This window comes from Somniosus microcephalus, unplaced genomic scaffold (assembly GCF_052327205.1).
Source record: "Somniosus microcephalus isolate GS21.2 unplaced genomic scaffold, FLI_Smic_1.0 unresolved_chr7, whole genome shotgun sequence".
Taxonomy (NCBI): Eukaryota; Metazoa; Chordata; class Chondrichthyes; order Squaliformes; family Somniosidae; genus Somniosus; species Somniosus microcephalus.
The window spans coordinates 12717246-12734021 of record NW_028225185.1 but is presented as its reverse complement, the minus strand read 5'-3'; the positions used below and the strand labels follow the sequence as shown (position 1 = coordinate 12734021).

Sequence of the window (16776 nt, the reverse complement as noted above, 5' to 3'; positions counted from 1 at the left end):
CCCAACACTAGACACCGGGGGGACCAGACACAAACCCAACCCTAGACACCGAGGGGACCAGACACAAACCCAACACTAGACACCGGGGGGACCAGACACAAACCCAACACTAGACACCGAGGACCAGACACAAACCCAACACTAGACACCGAGGACCAGACACAAACCCAACACTAGACACCGAGGACCAGACACAAACCCAACACTAGACACCGAGGACCAGACACAAACCCAACACTGGACACCGGGGGGACCAGACACAAACCCAACACTAGACACCGAGGACCAGACACAAACCCAACACTAGACACCGAGGACCAGACACAAACCCAACACTAGACACCGAGGACCAGACACAAACCCAACACTAGACACCGAGGACCAGACACAAACCCAACACTAGACACCGAGGACCAGACACAAACCCAACACTAGACACCGAGGACCAGACACAAACCCAACACTAGACACCGAGGGGACCAGACACAAACCCAACACTAGACACCGAGGACCAGACACAAACCCAACACTAGACACCGGGGGGACCAGACACAAACCCAACACTAGACACCGGGGGGACCAGACACAAACCCAACACTAGACACCGGGGGGACCAGACACAAACCCAACACTAGACACCGAGGACCAGACACAAACCCAACACTAGACACCGGGGGGACCAGACACAAACCCAACACTAGACACCGGGGGGACCAGACACAAACCCAACACTAGACACCGAGGACCAGACACAAACCCAACACTAGACACCGTGACCCCAGACACAAACCCAACACTAGACACCGGGGGGACCAGACACAAACCCAACACTAGACACCGAGGACCAGACACAAACCCAACACTAGACACCGGGGGGACCAGACACAAACCCAACACTAGACACCGGGGGGGACCAGACACAACCCCAACACTAGACACCGGGGGGACCAGACACAAACCCAACACTAGACACCGGGGGGACCAGACACAAACTGAGAAACAAACTACAAAGGGAACATAACTAGTTCAAACATTTGCAGCTGCAGCGACAGCTCTTCCGAGACCAGGCCCCTGCTTTCAGCTTCGTGACATCAGGCCTCCTACAAACACCAGCAAGTATTTCAGGACATTCTGCACAGATACTGTGCAGCACAACACCGCGTCACGCTCAAGGAGAATTCGCATCAATGAGAATGTGCAGACAAGAGCGGCTCAAATTTACATTATAAAAGAAAGACGTGCATTTCTCCAGCGCCTTTCACCACCTCAGGACGTCCCAATACTCTTTACAGCCAATGAAGTACTTTTTTTTTTTTTTTTGAAGTGCAGTCACTGTTGTAGGAAACGCGGCAGCTCAATTTGCGCACAGCAAGCTCCCACAAACAGCAATGTGATAATGACCGGATCATCTGTTTTTAGTGATGTTGGTTGAGGGATAAATATTGGCCCCAGGACACCGGGGAGAACTCCCCCTGCTCTTCTTCCAATAGTGGCCGTGGGATCCTTTACATCCACCTGAGAAGGCAGACGGGGCCTCGGTTTAACATCTCATCCGAAACACAGCACCTCAGACAGTGCGGCGCTCCCTCGGTACTGCCCCCCGACAGTGCGGCGCTCCCTCAGTACTGCCCCTCCTACAGTGCGGCGCTCCCTCAGTACCGCCCATCCGACAGTGCGGCGCTCCCTCAGTACCGCCCATCCGACAGTGCGGCGCTCCCTCGGTACTGCCCCTCCGACAGTGCGGCGCTCCCTCAGTACTGCCCCTCCGACAGTGCGGCGCTCCCTCAGTACTGGCACTGGAGTGTCGGCCTGGATTACGTGCTCAAGTCTCTGGAGTGGGGAGTTGAACCCACGACCTTGGAGCCACAGCTGACACTCAATGTCTTATGCTCACAATCAAGAGTCATGGTGGGAGAGGGACCCAATGCTTGGTCAACGAGGTAGGTACGGAGAAGGATTTTTTTTTTTTGATGAAGTGAAGAGAGAAATGGAGAGGCGACGTAGTTTGGGAAGGGAGTTCCAGAAAGAGGAGGTAACAAATGAAGATTGTGAAGATCGGGTGGGCGATCCCACCAACCAGCGAACGGAGGGAGACGAGTTGGCCAGTACACAAGGAGAGCTTCCTGCTCTTCAATGTTGACCCTATAAAAGGTGGAGGGGGCTTCACTTTAACATCTCATCTGTAGCACGGCACTTCAAACAATGCAGTACTTCACAACGGTGGGCCGGAGCGGGGCTTGAGCGAACAGTGTCAGCTAGGTGCTCAACAGTCGACAGCCCTCTTGGCTCGAATCACGTCAGCACAAACCAGTGACATCCCAACAAGCAATCCCAAAATTCAAGACACTTTTCTTTTCCCCCCAGTCACCAGCTCCGCGAGCGAAGCCGACAGGTAGCGGTGAAGAAGCCACGTGCTGCGGTATTTCCGCAGTGCCGAATAGTTGCCAAGGGAGTCGACTTGCATTTAGGAACAGGAGGAGGCCATTCAGCCCCTCGAGCCTGTTCCGCCATTCAATGAGATCATGGCTGATCTGCGACCCAACTCAATCTACCCGCCTTTGGCCCATATCCCTCAATACCTTTGGCTAACAAAAATCTATCAATCTCAGATTTAAAATTAATTGATCTAGCATCAATTGCCCTATGCAGAAGAGAGTTCCAAACTTCTACCACCTTTTGTGTGTAGAAGTGTTTCCTAATTTCACTCCCGAGATAGCTGGCTCTAATTTTTAGACTCTGCCCCCTAGTCCAAGAATCCCCAACCAGCACAAATAGTTTCTCTCTCTCAGTTCCCCTTAATATCTTGAAAACTTCGATTAAATCACCCCTTAACCTTCTAAATTCCAGGGAATACAACCCTAGTTTGTGTAATCTCTCCTCGTAATTTAACCCTTGGAGTCCGGGTATAATTCAACCTCTGGTTTTTTAACCCCAGGTCCCAGAGATGGTCTAATTCCCCCAATCTATGAACAAACCAAACTAACGGGCAGAAAAAGACTAGCAGGTCCGTCAAGGCTGCCCCACATTCCACATTGGCTGGAGGAACATAACTAGACACGGGGGGGGGGGGGGGGGGGGGGGAAATAGAAACATAGAAGGTAGGAGCAGGAGTAGGCCATTCGGCCCCTCGAGCCTGCTCCGCCATTCAATGCGATCATGGCTGATCATCCAAGTTCAGTACCTGCCCCTGCTTTCTCCCCATATCCCTTGATCCCTTTAGCCTTTACTCCCTTTACTCTGGGAAATTCCTCGATACCAGTCCAGGAGGTCTCACGGACCAAGTGTCCTCTAGAAGGACACTGACATAGAAAAATAGCAGGAGTCGGCCCTTCGAGCCTGCTCCGCCATTCAATATGATCATGGCTGATCCTCTATGTCAATACCATATTCCCGCTCTCTCCCCATACCCCTTGACGCCTTTTGTGTCTAGAAATCTATCGATCTCCTTCTTAAACATATTCAGTGACTTGGCCTCCACAGCCTTCTGTGGTAGAGAATTCCACAAGTTCACCACCCTCTGAGTGAAGAAATTTCTCCTCATCTCAGCCCTAAATGTCCTACCCCGTATCCTGAGACTGTGACCCCTCATTCTAGACCCCCCCCCAGCCAGGGGAAACATCCTCCCTGCATCCAGTCTGTCTAGCCCTGTCAGAATTTTATACGTTTCAATGAGATCCATGACATGAATCAGTCATTCATGAAAGAAAGGCTTATGAAATAATACTGAGCGGCCTGCGGGTGGTGCTGTCCAGGGGGAATAATAAATACTCGGGCACGGGCCCAGCTTGCGCAGGACATTCCTTAACAGGAACTAGTGAAGGACACAACTAGACCTCCATGTTGTAAAACAGTTGATTAAAGCTTTGTTTAACGCTTAGACCAAGTGCCTAGTAGTTTTCTTACGTCAATCCCGGACCTGGTCAGGAACCGCTCCAGCTCCCTCTTGAAGGCAGAGAGTTGGCACCCTCCACACCAGCCAGCAACATGTTCCAGAGGCTCGCTGCTCTCTGGGAATAGAAGACCCGCCCAACATCCAGTCTATTCCCAATCTTACACAGACACACCAACCCGTCCTTTCATTATTTTACAGACCTCGAGCAGGTCGCCTCCAAATCAAAAGTCCTCAAGCCTATCCGAGGAGCGGAGGTTCTCCAAGCTAGGAATCAATCCTCTGGACCTTCCCCACCCCCAAGGCCACTGGGATCACACCCACATCTGTGGCTGGGTAGAAGTCGCCCGCACAGTTAGCCGGAGGAGCTAGGGCGTTTTTTTTTTTGGCGGGCGCCACTTACCGGTGCTGTAGCCGTGCGTTCCGTAGCCGCTCGCCTGCTGAAAGGCGGTCGCCGTCGCGTTCACGTTAACATTCACGCTGTGCTGCTTCGACGAAGTCGGAGGGACCTGCGGCACAGAGAAAACGGGACCCGCGGGCCGGTCAGCAAGCCTCGCCGCAAAGTCGAGCGCCCAGCACATACCCGCCTCGCGCCAGAGTGGCACACGGGCGTGAAACAAACTTTTAACGTGGGACAGTCGAGGGCCCGGAGCCGGAAATCTACAAATGGCCTCGTCAGCTGTATAAACCCGGCTGGGCTGGGCCCCCTCTACCAGATTCTTAAAGGGACAATGCTCTTAAAGGGGCAGGCCAGGATAGCAGCGAAAGACGATGACCGTGCGACTGACCGAAGACTGCCAGTGGGTGGCAGCACCGGAGAGCACCTGGACCACTGCAGTATGCAACCGATTGCCTTTCATAGAAACAAACATAGAAACATAGAAGATAGGAGGAGTCGGCCATTCGAGCCTGCTCCGCCATTCAATGAGATCATGGCTGATCATCCAAATTCAGTACCCTGTCCCTACTTTCTCCCCATATCCCTTGATCCCTTTAGCCTCAAGAAATATATCCAACTCCTTCTTGAATATATTTAATGAACTGGCCTCCACCACCCCTCTGTGGCAGAGAATTCCACAGGTTCACCACTCTCTGGGTGAAGAAATTCCTCCTCATCTCAGTCCTAAATGGCCTACCCCTTATCCTTAGACTGTGACCCCTGGTTCTGGACTCCCCCGCCATCGGGAACATCCTTCCTGCATCTAGTCTGTCCAGGCCTGACAGAATTTTATAGGTTTCGATGAGATCCCCTTTCAATCTTCTAAACTCCAGTGAGTATAAGCCCAATCGACACCATCTCTCCTCATACGTCATTCCTGCCATCCCAGGTATCAGTCTGGTGAATCTTCGCTGCACTCCTTCCATGGCAAGAACATCCTTCCTCAGGTAAGGTGACCAAAACTGCACACAATACTCAAGGTGTGGTCTCACCAAGGCCCTGTACAACTGCAGCAAGACATCCTTGTTCTTGTACTCGAACCCTCTTGCTACGAAGGCCAACATACCATTTGCCTTCTTAACCGCCTGCTGCACCTGCATGCTTACCTTCAGCGACTGGTGCACAAGGACACCCAGGTCTCGTTGCACTTCCCCATCTCCCAATCTATTACCATTCAAATAATAATCTGCCTTCCTGTTTTTGCCACCAAAGTGGATAACCTCACATTTATCCACATTATTAAAGTGCATTTGCCATGTTTCTGCCCAATCACCCAACCTGTCCAAATCGTGCTGGAGTTTCACGACATCCTCCTCACAGCATACCCTCCCACCCAGCTTTGTGTCGTCTGCAAATTTGGAGATATTACATCCAATTCCCTCGTCCAGATCATTAATATATATTGTGAACAGCTGGGGTCCTAGGACTGATCCTTGCGGTACCCCACTAGTCACTGCCTGCCACTCGGAAAACGACCCGTTTATTCCAACTCTTTGCTTTCTGTCCGCCAACCCAGTTCTCTATCCAAGTCAATACCTTGCCCCCAATCCCATGTGCCTTAGTTTTGCACGCTAATCTCTTATGCGGGACCTTATCGAAAGCCTTCTGAAAGTCCAAATACACCACATCCACTGGTTCTCCCTTATCTATTTTACCCGTTACATCCTCAAAAGATTCCAGTAGATTAGTCAAGCATGATTTACCTTTTGTAAATCCATGTTGACTTTGTCCGATCCAGTCACTGCTTTCCAAGTGCTCTGCTATTACATCTTTTATAATGGACTCTAGCATTTTCCCCACTACCGATGTCAAGCTTACCGGTCTATAATTCCCCGCCTTTTCTCTACCACCTTTTTTGAATAGTGGGGTAACATTAGCTACCCGCCAATCCATGGGTACCGTTCCAGAGTCTATCGAGTTCTGGAAGATGACCAGCAATGCATCTACTATTTCTAGGGCCACTTCCTTAAGTACCCTGGGATGTAGATTATCAGGCCCTGGGGATTTATCGGCCTTCAGTCCCATCAATTTTCCTAACACCATTTCGTGCATTTTGGCGGCGCACTCGATTCAGGAGCCCCGCACACCGTCCAGGTTACAGGTCTGATTTCTCGGTCTGGGCGCAAAAGCAGATCGCCGCGAGGCAGCAGTTTGGGGGTACGATAATTAGGCTCCGTTAAAAATTGAGGGAAAGCACCTTTTCGTCGCCATATTCTTAATAATAATGAAAAGGTGCTGTAGATTCATTTAATGATACAGCACAGAAGGAGGCCATTGGGCCCATCGTGCCTGCGTCAGTTGTTTAAAAGCCAGGCGCTCCATAGCCCTGCAAATTTTGGCCCTTTTGAGTATTTATACAATAGGCTAGGAATAGGACCTTAGGAAGGATATACTTGGAGGGAGTACAGCGTAGATTCACCGGAATGATACCTGGACTCTCACTGAAACATAAGATTCTGAGGGGGATTGACAGGGTAGATGCTGAGAGGCTGTTTCCCCCCTGGCTGGGGAGTCTAGAACCAGGGGCACAGTCTCAGGATAAGGGGTCGGCCATTGAGGACTGAGATGAGGAGGAATTTCTTCACTCAGAGGGTGGTGAATCTTTGGAATTCTCTGCCCCAGAGGGCTGTGGAGGCTCAGTCGTTGAGTATATTCAAGGCCGAGATCGAGAGACTTTTGGACTTTAGGGAATCAAGGGATATGGGGATCGGGCGGGAAAGTGGAGTGAGGTCGATGATCAGCCGTGATCTTTATTGAATGGCGGAGCAGGCTCGAAGGGGCCTTACGGCCTCCTCTTGCTCCTAAATTGTTACGTCTGATGTTCTTAAATAAAATCGAAGCAAGTCAAAGTCCCTGGTGGCTGTCCAGTGACCTCCCCCGATGGAAAGTATACATGTGGCGATCAGGTGGTGATGGGATTAAGTGCTACGATGCCCCCAGAGGTTGAACAGCCCCACAGCCTAGCCTTCCAGGTGAAGCACCCGTGAAAGTACACCTCAACAAGTGGCCAGCAGCTGCAGCAGAATTAAAATTTTAAAACCAGCGCCTTTAACAAAACAAAAAAGCAGCTTTTTCACACAAATTTGAGGGAAGGCACTGCCCCACAAGGCTACCTTGATCGGCAGAATCTTGATCGGGGTGTTTGAAAGCGAGATAGACATTTACTTGGGAAGTAAAGGAACAGGGAGGGGGGGGTGAAAAAGTAGTCAAGGGCAGAAAACGAGGCGCTGCTGTACGGTTTGCAGAACAGCAGAGGAAGCTCAATGGGCAGGGATGGCCGACTCCTGCCGCTATGAGACAATGTTCCCGCCCATTGTTTTTTTTTGGGGGGGGGCGTGTGGCCCCTTTAAGGGACTGCGCTGGCCCTTTCAAACTTGGGCGCAGCTTTTCCATTGGGAAACTGGCAAGCGTCCTGTGCGGGAGCTCCAGACAGCGGCTAAGCGGGAACGTCGGGAAAAATAAATAAAGGAGGGAATATTTGGCTCAAATTAAGTTTGAAGAACGAAGGGGCCGATTTCCTGGTCACTGGGGCTGCCCCCCACCCCCCGATATGCCAGCCATGAATTTAAATGGACTGAAAACCAAGCGGGCTTCCTCATGGGCATACGTCCGACCCGTTCATGTCCCACTGCGCCCAGGCATTCCAGTGTCTGCCACCCCCCAGGGAAAGCAGGAACGGAACCCCCCCCCCCCCCCCACGACACCACGGAGGAGCGAGAATTGGGAAAAGCAGCAAAAGGTCCAGGGATATGAATACAGGAAACTTTGTGCTATCCGGAGGTGAGCTATCCGGCAATCTGGAGCCACCGGCAAAAATCAGCAGCCGTTTTTTATTCTTTGTTTGTTTTTTTTTGCTTTGTTTGAACTGTCAAGCTGTGCAAGGTCTGTAGCTATAGCAACAGCTTCAGCGACAGAGCTTTAGGGCCACACCCGAGTGTTTAGAAGCTGTTGCTAAGCAAGAGTGTTTGTTGTCAAATACGGAGATAAGAATCTCCGTATCTCTCAACATTAACTCTGGAGAGTACGGCAGTTTTGAGGCAACGGCAGCAGCTCAGTCCCGTGGGTGCCGGATAGCACAAAGTTTCCTGTATAATGGACGGAAACAAAAGCAAAATACTGCGGGGGTGGGCGGGACAGAACAGAAAATGCTGCACACACAGGTCAGGCTGCACCTGCACAGAGAGAAAAATAAGTGTACGGTTTCAAGTCACAGAATCCATTCGGCCCTTCGTGCCTATGCCGGCTCTTCGAAAGACCTACCAAATTAGTCCCACTCTTAACCACCACCCCCCCCCCCGCGCCTTGCTCACTCCTCAAGATGATGACCTTTCATAGAAGCATAGAAGATAGGAACAGGAGTAGGCCATTCGGCCCTTCGAGCCTGCTCCGCCATTCAACGAGATCATGGCTGATCATCCAAACCCTAGCACCCGGTCCCTACACCGACAGCCATCCCACCCAAGCCCTATCCCCGTAACCCCATAACCCCACATATTTAATCCCCCCTAACACGAAGGGCCAATTTTTATCATGGCCAATCAACCTAACCCGCACATCTTTGGACTGTGGGAGGAAACCAGAGCACCCGGAGTAAACCCACGCAAACACAGGGAGAATGTGCAAACTCCACACAGACAGTCACCCGAGGCCATTTCATCAGAAATGAAACGTTAACTCAGTATTTTGCGCTCTCCACAGATGCTGCATTGACCGGCCGTGGGTTTCCATCAATGTACAAGTTAACATGCAGGTACAACGAGTAATTAGGAAGGCAAATGGAATGTTGGCCTTTATTGCAAAGGGGGATGGAGTCTAAACATAGGGAAGTCCTGCAACAACTGTACAGGGCGTTGGTGAGGCCACACCTGGAGTACTGCGTACAGATTTGGTCTCCTTATTTAAGGGGGGATATACTTGCATTGGAGGCAGTTCAGAGAAGGTTTACTAGGTTGATTCCTGAGATGAGGCGGTTGTCTTATGAGGAAAGGTTGAGCAGGTGGGGCCTATGCTCATTGGAGTTTAGAAGAATGAGAGGTGATCTTATTGAAACATAAAAGATTCTGAGGGGGATCGCCAAGGTACAGGAAACTCTCGATTTACCGGCACCTAAATAACCGGAAATCTCTGTTAACCAGCAAAATTCAGGAGTAGGTTCAGGTAAGTTTTACTTCATATTGGTGGCCGTTCCTGGACCTGTGGCTGTGTAACCGGGGTTCCTGCACCTGTTGCTAAGCAACAGGGAAGCCTGGATCTGTTGCTGTGTACGGAGCTCTCGTACCTTTTACTATACCTCTCTGTAATCCGGACTTTTTGATAAACCGGCACCATGCCGGTCTCGGATAAAAAAAAGAGTTTCCTGTAGATGCAGAGGATGTTTCCCCCTCGTGGGGAAAAGTTTCAGAATAAAGGGTCGTCCTTTTAGAACTGAGATGAGGAGGAATTTCTTCTCTCAGAGGGTCGTGAATAAGAACATAAGAAGTAGGAGTAGGCCATACAGCCCCTCGGGCCTGCTCCGCCATTCAATAGGATCATGGCTGATCCAAATCTAGACTCACGTCCACTTCCCTGCCCGCTCCCCGTAATCCCTAATTCCCTTATCAGCTAGGAAACTGTCTATCTCCGTTTTAAATTTATTTAATGTCGCAGCTTCCACAGCTCTCTGAGGTAGCAAATTCCGTAGATTTACTACCCTCTGAGTGAAGAAGTTTCTCCTCATCTCAGTTTTGAAAGGGCAGCCCCTTATTCTAAGATTATGCCCCCTAGTTCTAGTCTCACCCATCACTGGAAACATCCTCCCCGCATCCACCCGATCAAGCCCCCTCACAATCTTATATGTTTCGATAAGATCGCCTCTCATTCTTCTGAATTCCAATGAGTAGAGGCCCAACCTACTCAACCTTTCCTCATACGTCAACCCCCCTCATCTCCGGAATCAACCGAGTGAACCTTCTCTGAACCGCCTCGAGAGCAAGTATATCTTTTCTTAAATATGGAAACCAAAACTGCACGCAGTATTCCAGGTGTGGAATTCTCTGCCCCGGAGAGCCGTGGAGGCTGGGTCGTGAAATACATATAAGGTGGAGATAGACAGACCGCACCTGGAGCACTGCGTACAGTTTTGGACTCCTTATTTGAGGTGGGATATACTTGCATTGGAGGCAGTTCAGAGAAGGTTCACGAGGTTGATTCCTGAGATGAAGGGGTTGACTTATGAGGAAAGCTTGAGCAGGTTGGGCCTATACTCGTTGGAATTCAGAAGAATGAGGGGGGATCTTATTGAAACATATAAGATTCTGAGGGGGCTCGACAGGGTAGATGCTGAGAGGATGATTCCCCTCGTGGGGGAATCTAGAACGAGGGGTCACAGTCTCAGGATAAGGGGTCGTCCATTTAGGACTGAGATGAGGAGGAATTCCTTCGCTCGGAGGGTGGCGAACCTGTGGAATTCTCTGCCCCAGAGAGCTGTGGAGACCGGGTCATTGAATATATTCAAGGCGGAGATAAGACAGATTTTTTGAACGATAAGGGAGTCGAGGGTTATGGGGAGCGGGCAGGGAAGTGGAGCGGAGGCCCAGATCAGATCAGCCGTGATCATATTGAATGGCGGGGCAGGCTCGAGGGGCCGAATGGCCGGCTCTTGCTCCTATTTCTGATCAATGTCTTTCTACAGCGCAGTCGGGTTCCATTAGGGGAGCAGGCACGAGAATCATCGGAACTTAATAGCACAGAAAGGAGGCCACTCGGCCCGCCGTGCCTGTGCCGGCTCTTTGAAAGAGCAGTCGTGATTAGACCGCCCCCCCCCCCCCCGCTTTTTTGCCCCTCATCCTCATGGACTCGTCCGACTTCCTTTTAAAATTACCGATGGCATTGGCGCCCGCCACCTTTTCAGGGCGAGCGTCCCCAGATCTCCACAAATCTCCCGAGTGAAAAAAAGATTTCCTCTCATCTCTCTTACACACCCCACCGCCGCCCCCCCCCCCCCCAAACCCCAGATTTTTTTTTCTGCCAATGATTTTGAACATCCGGTTATCGACCCACTCACCGGAAGGCGGTAATATCCCGCGACCATACTCACAGCAAACATGGCCGGCCCGTACTGGAAGGTGTTGGGAAGGCCGGGGACACCCGCGTAGTACGGCAGACTGGTGTAGCTGTAGCCGGGCGGCAAGGCCGGGTTGAGGAATGTCTGCTGCGTGGTGTGGTGGGTCTGCGTTTGGCTCTGCTGAGGTTGTGGCAAGGTGGTAGCTGGGGCCGGGGAGGAGGCGTCCCCGCGGCCAAATTTGGTGAGGTCCCCTGCGGAGAGAGGAAGGAAAAAAGGAGGCTTCGGTGGCGCTCTGGAGATTGGGGCTGGCGGCCATTAAATCCGCGCATTTTCAACATCTCTTACCAGAGTATGGATTGTTTGGTAAACTTGCTTCCCTTCCAGTGATCGGGGTCGTGGGAGTGGCGAATGGAATTCCGTAATAGTCCTGAAGGAGAGATGGCGCAGAGTTAAACACTTGGCTGGGAGTTTGCGACACACAGGACTCACTGCGCCACGCAAAGACCTGCATATTCTGAAGTAAAACCTACAGCTCCCCCACCCCACCCCCGGTGTAAACCAGTGGGTGGACAAGCTGCGTGGCCTGGCAGGGAGCACAACACGGGGTAAAGAAAACGGCTTCTGCGCAGAGAGGCCGAGCCGACACTCGTCACGGAGAGCGGGGGTCCGAGACACAGTCCGTCGTGCTTTGAACTCGGCACTGCGGAATGGCAGCCCTCCGGCTGTGCACTCTGCTTGCCCTTACTCCCGCCAGCCACCACCCCCCCACCCCCCCGGTGAGGTTGTGGCGCTTTCCTTGCGACAAGCATCAGCAAGCTACCCCGGTCACTCTGTACCCCCGTCACACACCCGCCCCCCCCACCCGCCGAGCTTCATCCAGCGCACAACTGCAAATTCCCAGCCGCCATGGGAACCAAGAATAAAAAGTGCGCACTTTGAAAAGGCATTTCCTTCCGTCCCTTGCCATCTCCAGTTTGTGCGGAAGGCGCACAGTCGACTCTTGGTACCGAGAATCCAAGGGGGTAGAAGTTATGCTGCAGCTGTACAAAGCCCTGGTTAGACCACACCTGGAGCACTGGGAGCAGTTCTGGGCCCCACACCTTAGGAAGGATAGATTGGCCCTGGAGGGAGGGCAGCGCAGGTTTACCAGAATGATAGCCGGACTCCAAGGGTTAAGTTACGAGGAGAGATTACACAAACTAGGATTGCAGTCCCTGGAATTTAGACGGTTAAGGGGTGATCTGATCGAAGTTTTCAAGATATTAAGGGGAACAGATAGGGTAGAGAGAGAGAAACTATTTCTGCTGGTTGGGGAGTCTAGGACTAGGGGGCAGAGTCTAAAAATTAGAGCCAGACCTTTCAGGGGTGAAGTTAGGAAACACTTCTACACACAAAGGGTGGGAGAAGTTTGGAACTCTCTTCCGCAAACGGCAATTGGTGCTGGGTCAATTGTTAATTTTAAATCTGAGATTGATAGATCTTTGCTAACCAAAGGTATTGAGGGATATGGGCCAAAGGCGGGTAGATGGAGTTAGGTCACAGACCAGCCATGATCTCATTGAATGGCGGAACAGGCTCGAGGGGCCGAATGGCCTTCTCCTGGCTCCTATGTGGCTCTTTCACAGGCTGAAAAAATAAAAAGTAGCCCCAGAGGCAAAATGTCCCCTTTCACCGTCCACAGGAGAGCCCCTGGCTTCGGCCGAACAGCCCTCCTGGAGTCTGCACGCCCCCAAAATCAGCTGTGGACCGACACGGCACCGAAACAACCTGGAACTTGTAAAACACTCAACGGCACAAAAGGGTCCCAAGGTGCTTCACGTCAGGGAGGGGGGCGGACCGAGCGGGAGGGGGCCCGGGAGAGAGTACGACGTAACTGCACCCGGGGGGCGGGGGGAGTAGGACGAATACTGCACCACCCTGTAATATTAAGGGCTGCGGTCAGAGAGCCTGCCTGCCTTTTGGAGCAGTTTTTTTTTTACAAACAGAGTTCATCCTTATGTCGCAGTTTCCAGGTGATTTACCCATTGTGGAGGGGACCGCTGCATCGCAGGAACGTTTCTTCACGGCAGCTTCAAGTCACACGTGACGTAAGAAAACTACTAGGCACTTGGTCTAAGCGTTAAACAAAGCTTTAATCATCGGTTTCACAACATGGAGGTCTAGTTGTGTCCTTCACTAGTTCCTGTTAAAGAATGCCCTGCGCAAGCTGGGCCCGTGCCCGAGTGTTTATACTCTCCCTGGACAGCGCCACCGGCAGGCCGCCCAGTATTATTTGATAAGCCATTTCCACATGACTGACCAGATTCACGTCACACGTCCTTACAATGTCCTTATGAAACAGCTGGCTTAAGATAAGTTTTAAGTCACACGCAACTTTCATTCTTTAGGTCAACGGAGCGGCGCAGAACCTGCATTTATAGAATGCAGAAGCGCGCCAGAGTCAGCTTCACATAGAATGAAACACTTTGTGCAGCCACCGTCTTAATTCATGTAGACACGGCAGACTGATCCATCTCGTGCACAGCAGGAGCCCAACAAGCTGAACAAACAGTTAAAAGGGCTTATGGTGGCGGTTAGTTGAGGGAGGAATGTTGACCAGGAGAACTCGCTGACGTAAGAAAACTACTAGGCACTTGGTCTAAGCGTTAAACAAGGCTTTAATCAACTGTTTTACAACATGGAGGTCTAGTTGTGTCCTTCACTAGTGTAATGAAATCTGTATTCGTTTTGCACTCATGTATATTACCCTCCCCCACACGGTGTATAGTTTCACTTCCTCTTTCCTGACTAACCTGGAAGGTTCCAGGTCTTGGCTCTTGGCTCCGCCCCTGACTTCTCTTACATAAAGATCCCAGGATCTGTATGACTCATTCCTGCGAGCCAGTCGGTGTGTTGAGATGTTAGCTCTGATCTTAGTGATTAAAAGCCAACTTGTTAAAGTCTATAACTTCTAGTTTTGTGGTTATTGAAGGCACATCAACTAGTTCCTGTTAAAGAATGTCCTGAGCAAGCTGGGCCCATGCCCGAGTATTTATACTCTCTCTGGACAGCGCCACCCGCAGGCCGCCCAGTATTATTTCATAAGTCATTTCCACATGAATTGACAAGATTCATGTCACTCGCTGCCCTTCAACTCGTGCCACCTGACCCGCTAGAATAGACAGAGGGGACCTCGGTTCAATGCCTCATCCGAAGGACAAATCTTTGGAACAGAGGAGGCTGAGGGGAAGAGTTAATTGAGGTGTGGATAGGAAGGACCCATTTCCCTTAGCGGAGAGGTCAATAATCAGGGGGGCAGAGATTTGAAGTAATTGGCAAAAGGATTAGAGGGGGGTCGAGAGTCGTTTTCACCCAGAGGGTGGTGGGGGTCTGGAACTCACTGCCTGGAAGGATGGTCGAGGCAGAAACCCTCACCGCATTTAAAAAGTACTTGGATGTACACTCGAAGTGCCGTAAGCTACAGGGCGACGGACCAGGAGCTGGAAAGTGGCTGGATGGCTCTTTCTCGGCCGGCGCGGACACGATGGGCCGAATGGTCTCCTTCTGTGCCGTAAATGTCTATGATTCGATGACAGCACCTCTTGATAATGCAGCAACTCCCTCACCACTGCACTGGGTGATCGGCGCTCAAGTCCTGGAGCGGGACCGAAACCCGCAACCTCCGGGCCAAGAGGCAAGACTGACTGAGCCAAGCGGACGATAAACCTACAGTTTGACCACCAGTGACGAATACTCGCGTGTGTGATCACGAAGTGGGGGGGGGGGGGGGGGGGTGCTAAAGAGATTCCCTGTTCACCGTCTGCAGAGAATTGAGAGTACAAACCATTAAGGATGCTCTAAAAATTCCAGTGCCAATAGGAAATCTCCTGATCGCTGTCGAGTGGCCACAATACGCGATGTGGAGAGACTGGGCTAAGCCCGGCTGAGATGCTAAATCCCACCCAACAATGCGGGAATAACTTACTGGCATTTAAGCTCACCCGCAAGCCGCTCAAGTCCTTGCGCCCGTTCCCCAGCACAGACGGCCGCGGAACGGCAATCAACGTTCCCTCGGAACCGTCTGCGTTGCGCGCGGCCGGTTTTATTTCAATACGTGGCCCCTTTAAATAACCGCGCGCGTGCAGTATTTCGAAAAGGAAACGGCTGCGAGCGGCCTTGCAGATCGGTGCGCGTGGCTGGGAGAGAACGCTGCGAGCAATCCACGGGTCGGGTTTTTGCATCCCACCTCGGAATTCCAACAAATCTGGGACGTTGCGAGTTGCCAAAATCCCGACTGGAATGATTTCCTTCCGCGGGATGGGAACCTGGCCCGCTCCACACGTGTTACTCTTCGTCCTACACTACACGGTTGCCTCTTCACACCCTCTGAAGCGGTCTTGCAAGTAACCAAATGCTCGGTGAGAGAGAGGGCAGCTCCTCACCACCACCTCAGCACGCAAGGATGGGCAGTAAATCATGAGACATACAGCACAGGAGGAGGCCATTCGGCCCATCGTGCCTGTGCCGGCCCTTTGATAGAGCGATCCAATTAGTCCCCCCCCCCCCCCCCCCGCTCGCTCCCCACAGCCCTACAAAAGTTTCTCTTCAAATATTTATCCAATCCCCCTTTTGAAAGTTACTATTGAATCGGTTTCCAACGCCTTTTCAGGCAGCGCATTCCAGATCATAACTCACTGCGTAAAACAATTCTCATCTCTCCCTCTAGTTCTTTTGCCGATTATCTTCAATCTGTGTCCCCTGGTTACCGACCCTCCTGCCACGGCAAACAGTTTCTCCTTATTTACTCCAACAAAACACCTCGTGCTTTTGAACGCCTCTATTAAATCTCCCCTTAACCTTCCCTGCTCGAAGGAGAACAACCCCAGCTTCTCCAGTCTCTCGACACAACCGAAGTCCCTCGCCCCCCCTAGACCTTTCCAATACGCGTAAAATTAATCTCTTTACGAGAGGAAACCGGCAAAGAACACAAAGCAAGACACACGCACGCACACTTACCAAAGGAAACCTGGTCTGAAGCATTTGCAAATCGTCATAGCCGTACACCTGAGGCTGGGACAAAGAAAAAGTTAACAGTATTTGCCCACGCACAGCCCAGTTTTACAAGGCGAACTGAACCTCGTGAGTGGCAGGTCAGTTAGCAGTCCAAGAGATCCTTCCCGATCCGCAACAAGCTTGGATTTAAGTAGCCATCGTCTCAAAAAAAAGGTCCCAGTGGGAGAGCGGTGGGCTTCCCGAGGCAGGTTTGGAATGAGGGCAGCACGTTTGATCTACTCCCCGGTGCCATGCCGCACCCACCCCCCCTCCTCCACCCTCGCCGATTACAGCACCTTGCCACACAAAGGGTAGTGGAAATCTGGAACACTTCCCCTCCCTCCTCCCCTCAAAAAGGCTGTGGATGGTGGGGGT

General features: G+C 51.6%; 1 protein-coding gene across 1 annotated transcript in view; it reads right to left on the bottom strand.

Annotated features, from left to right (window-relative positions):
• Positions 1-16776, bottom strand: part of LOC147086544 (ubiquitin-associated protein 2-like) — a 149423-nt gene that overhangs the window by 16190 nt on the left and 116457 nt on the right. The window contains 4 exon segments of the mRNA XM_085978268.1: positions 4293-4398; positions 11371-11621; positions 11716-11797; positions 16366-16413. Coding sequence (XP_085834394.1) covers positions 4293-4398; positions 11371-11621; positions 11716-11797; positions 16366-16413 — 487 coding nt within the window.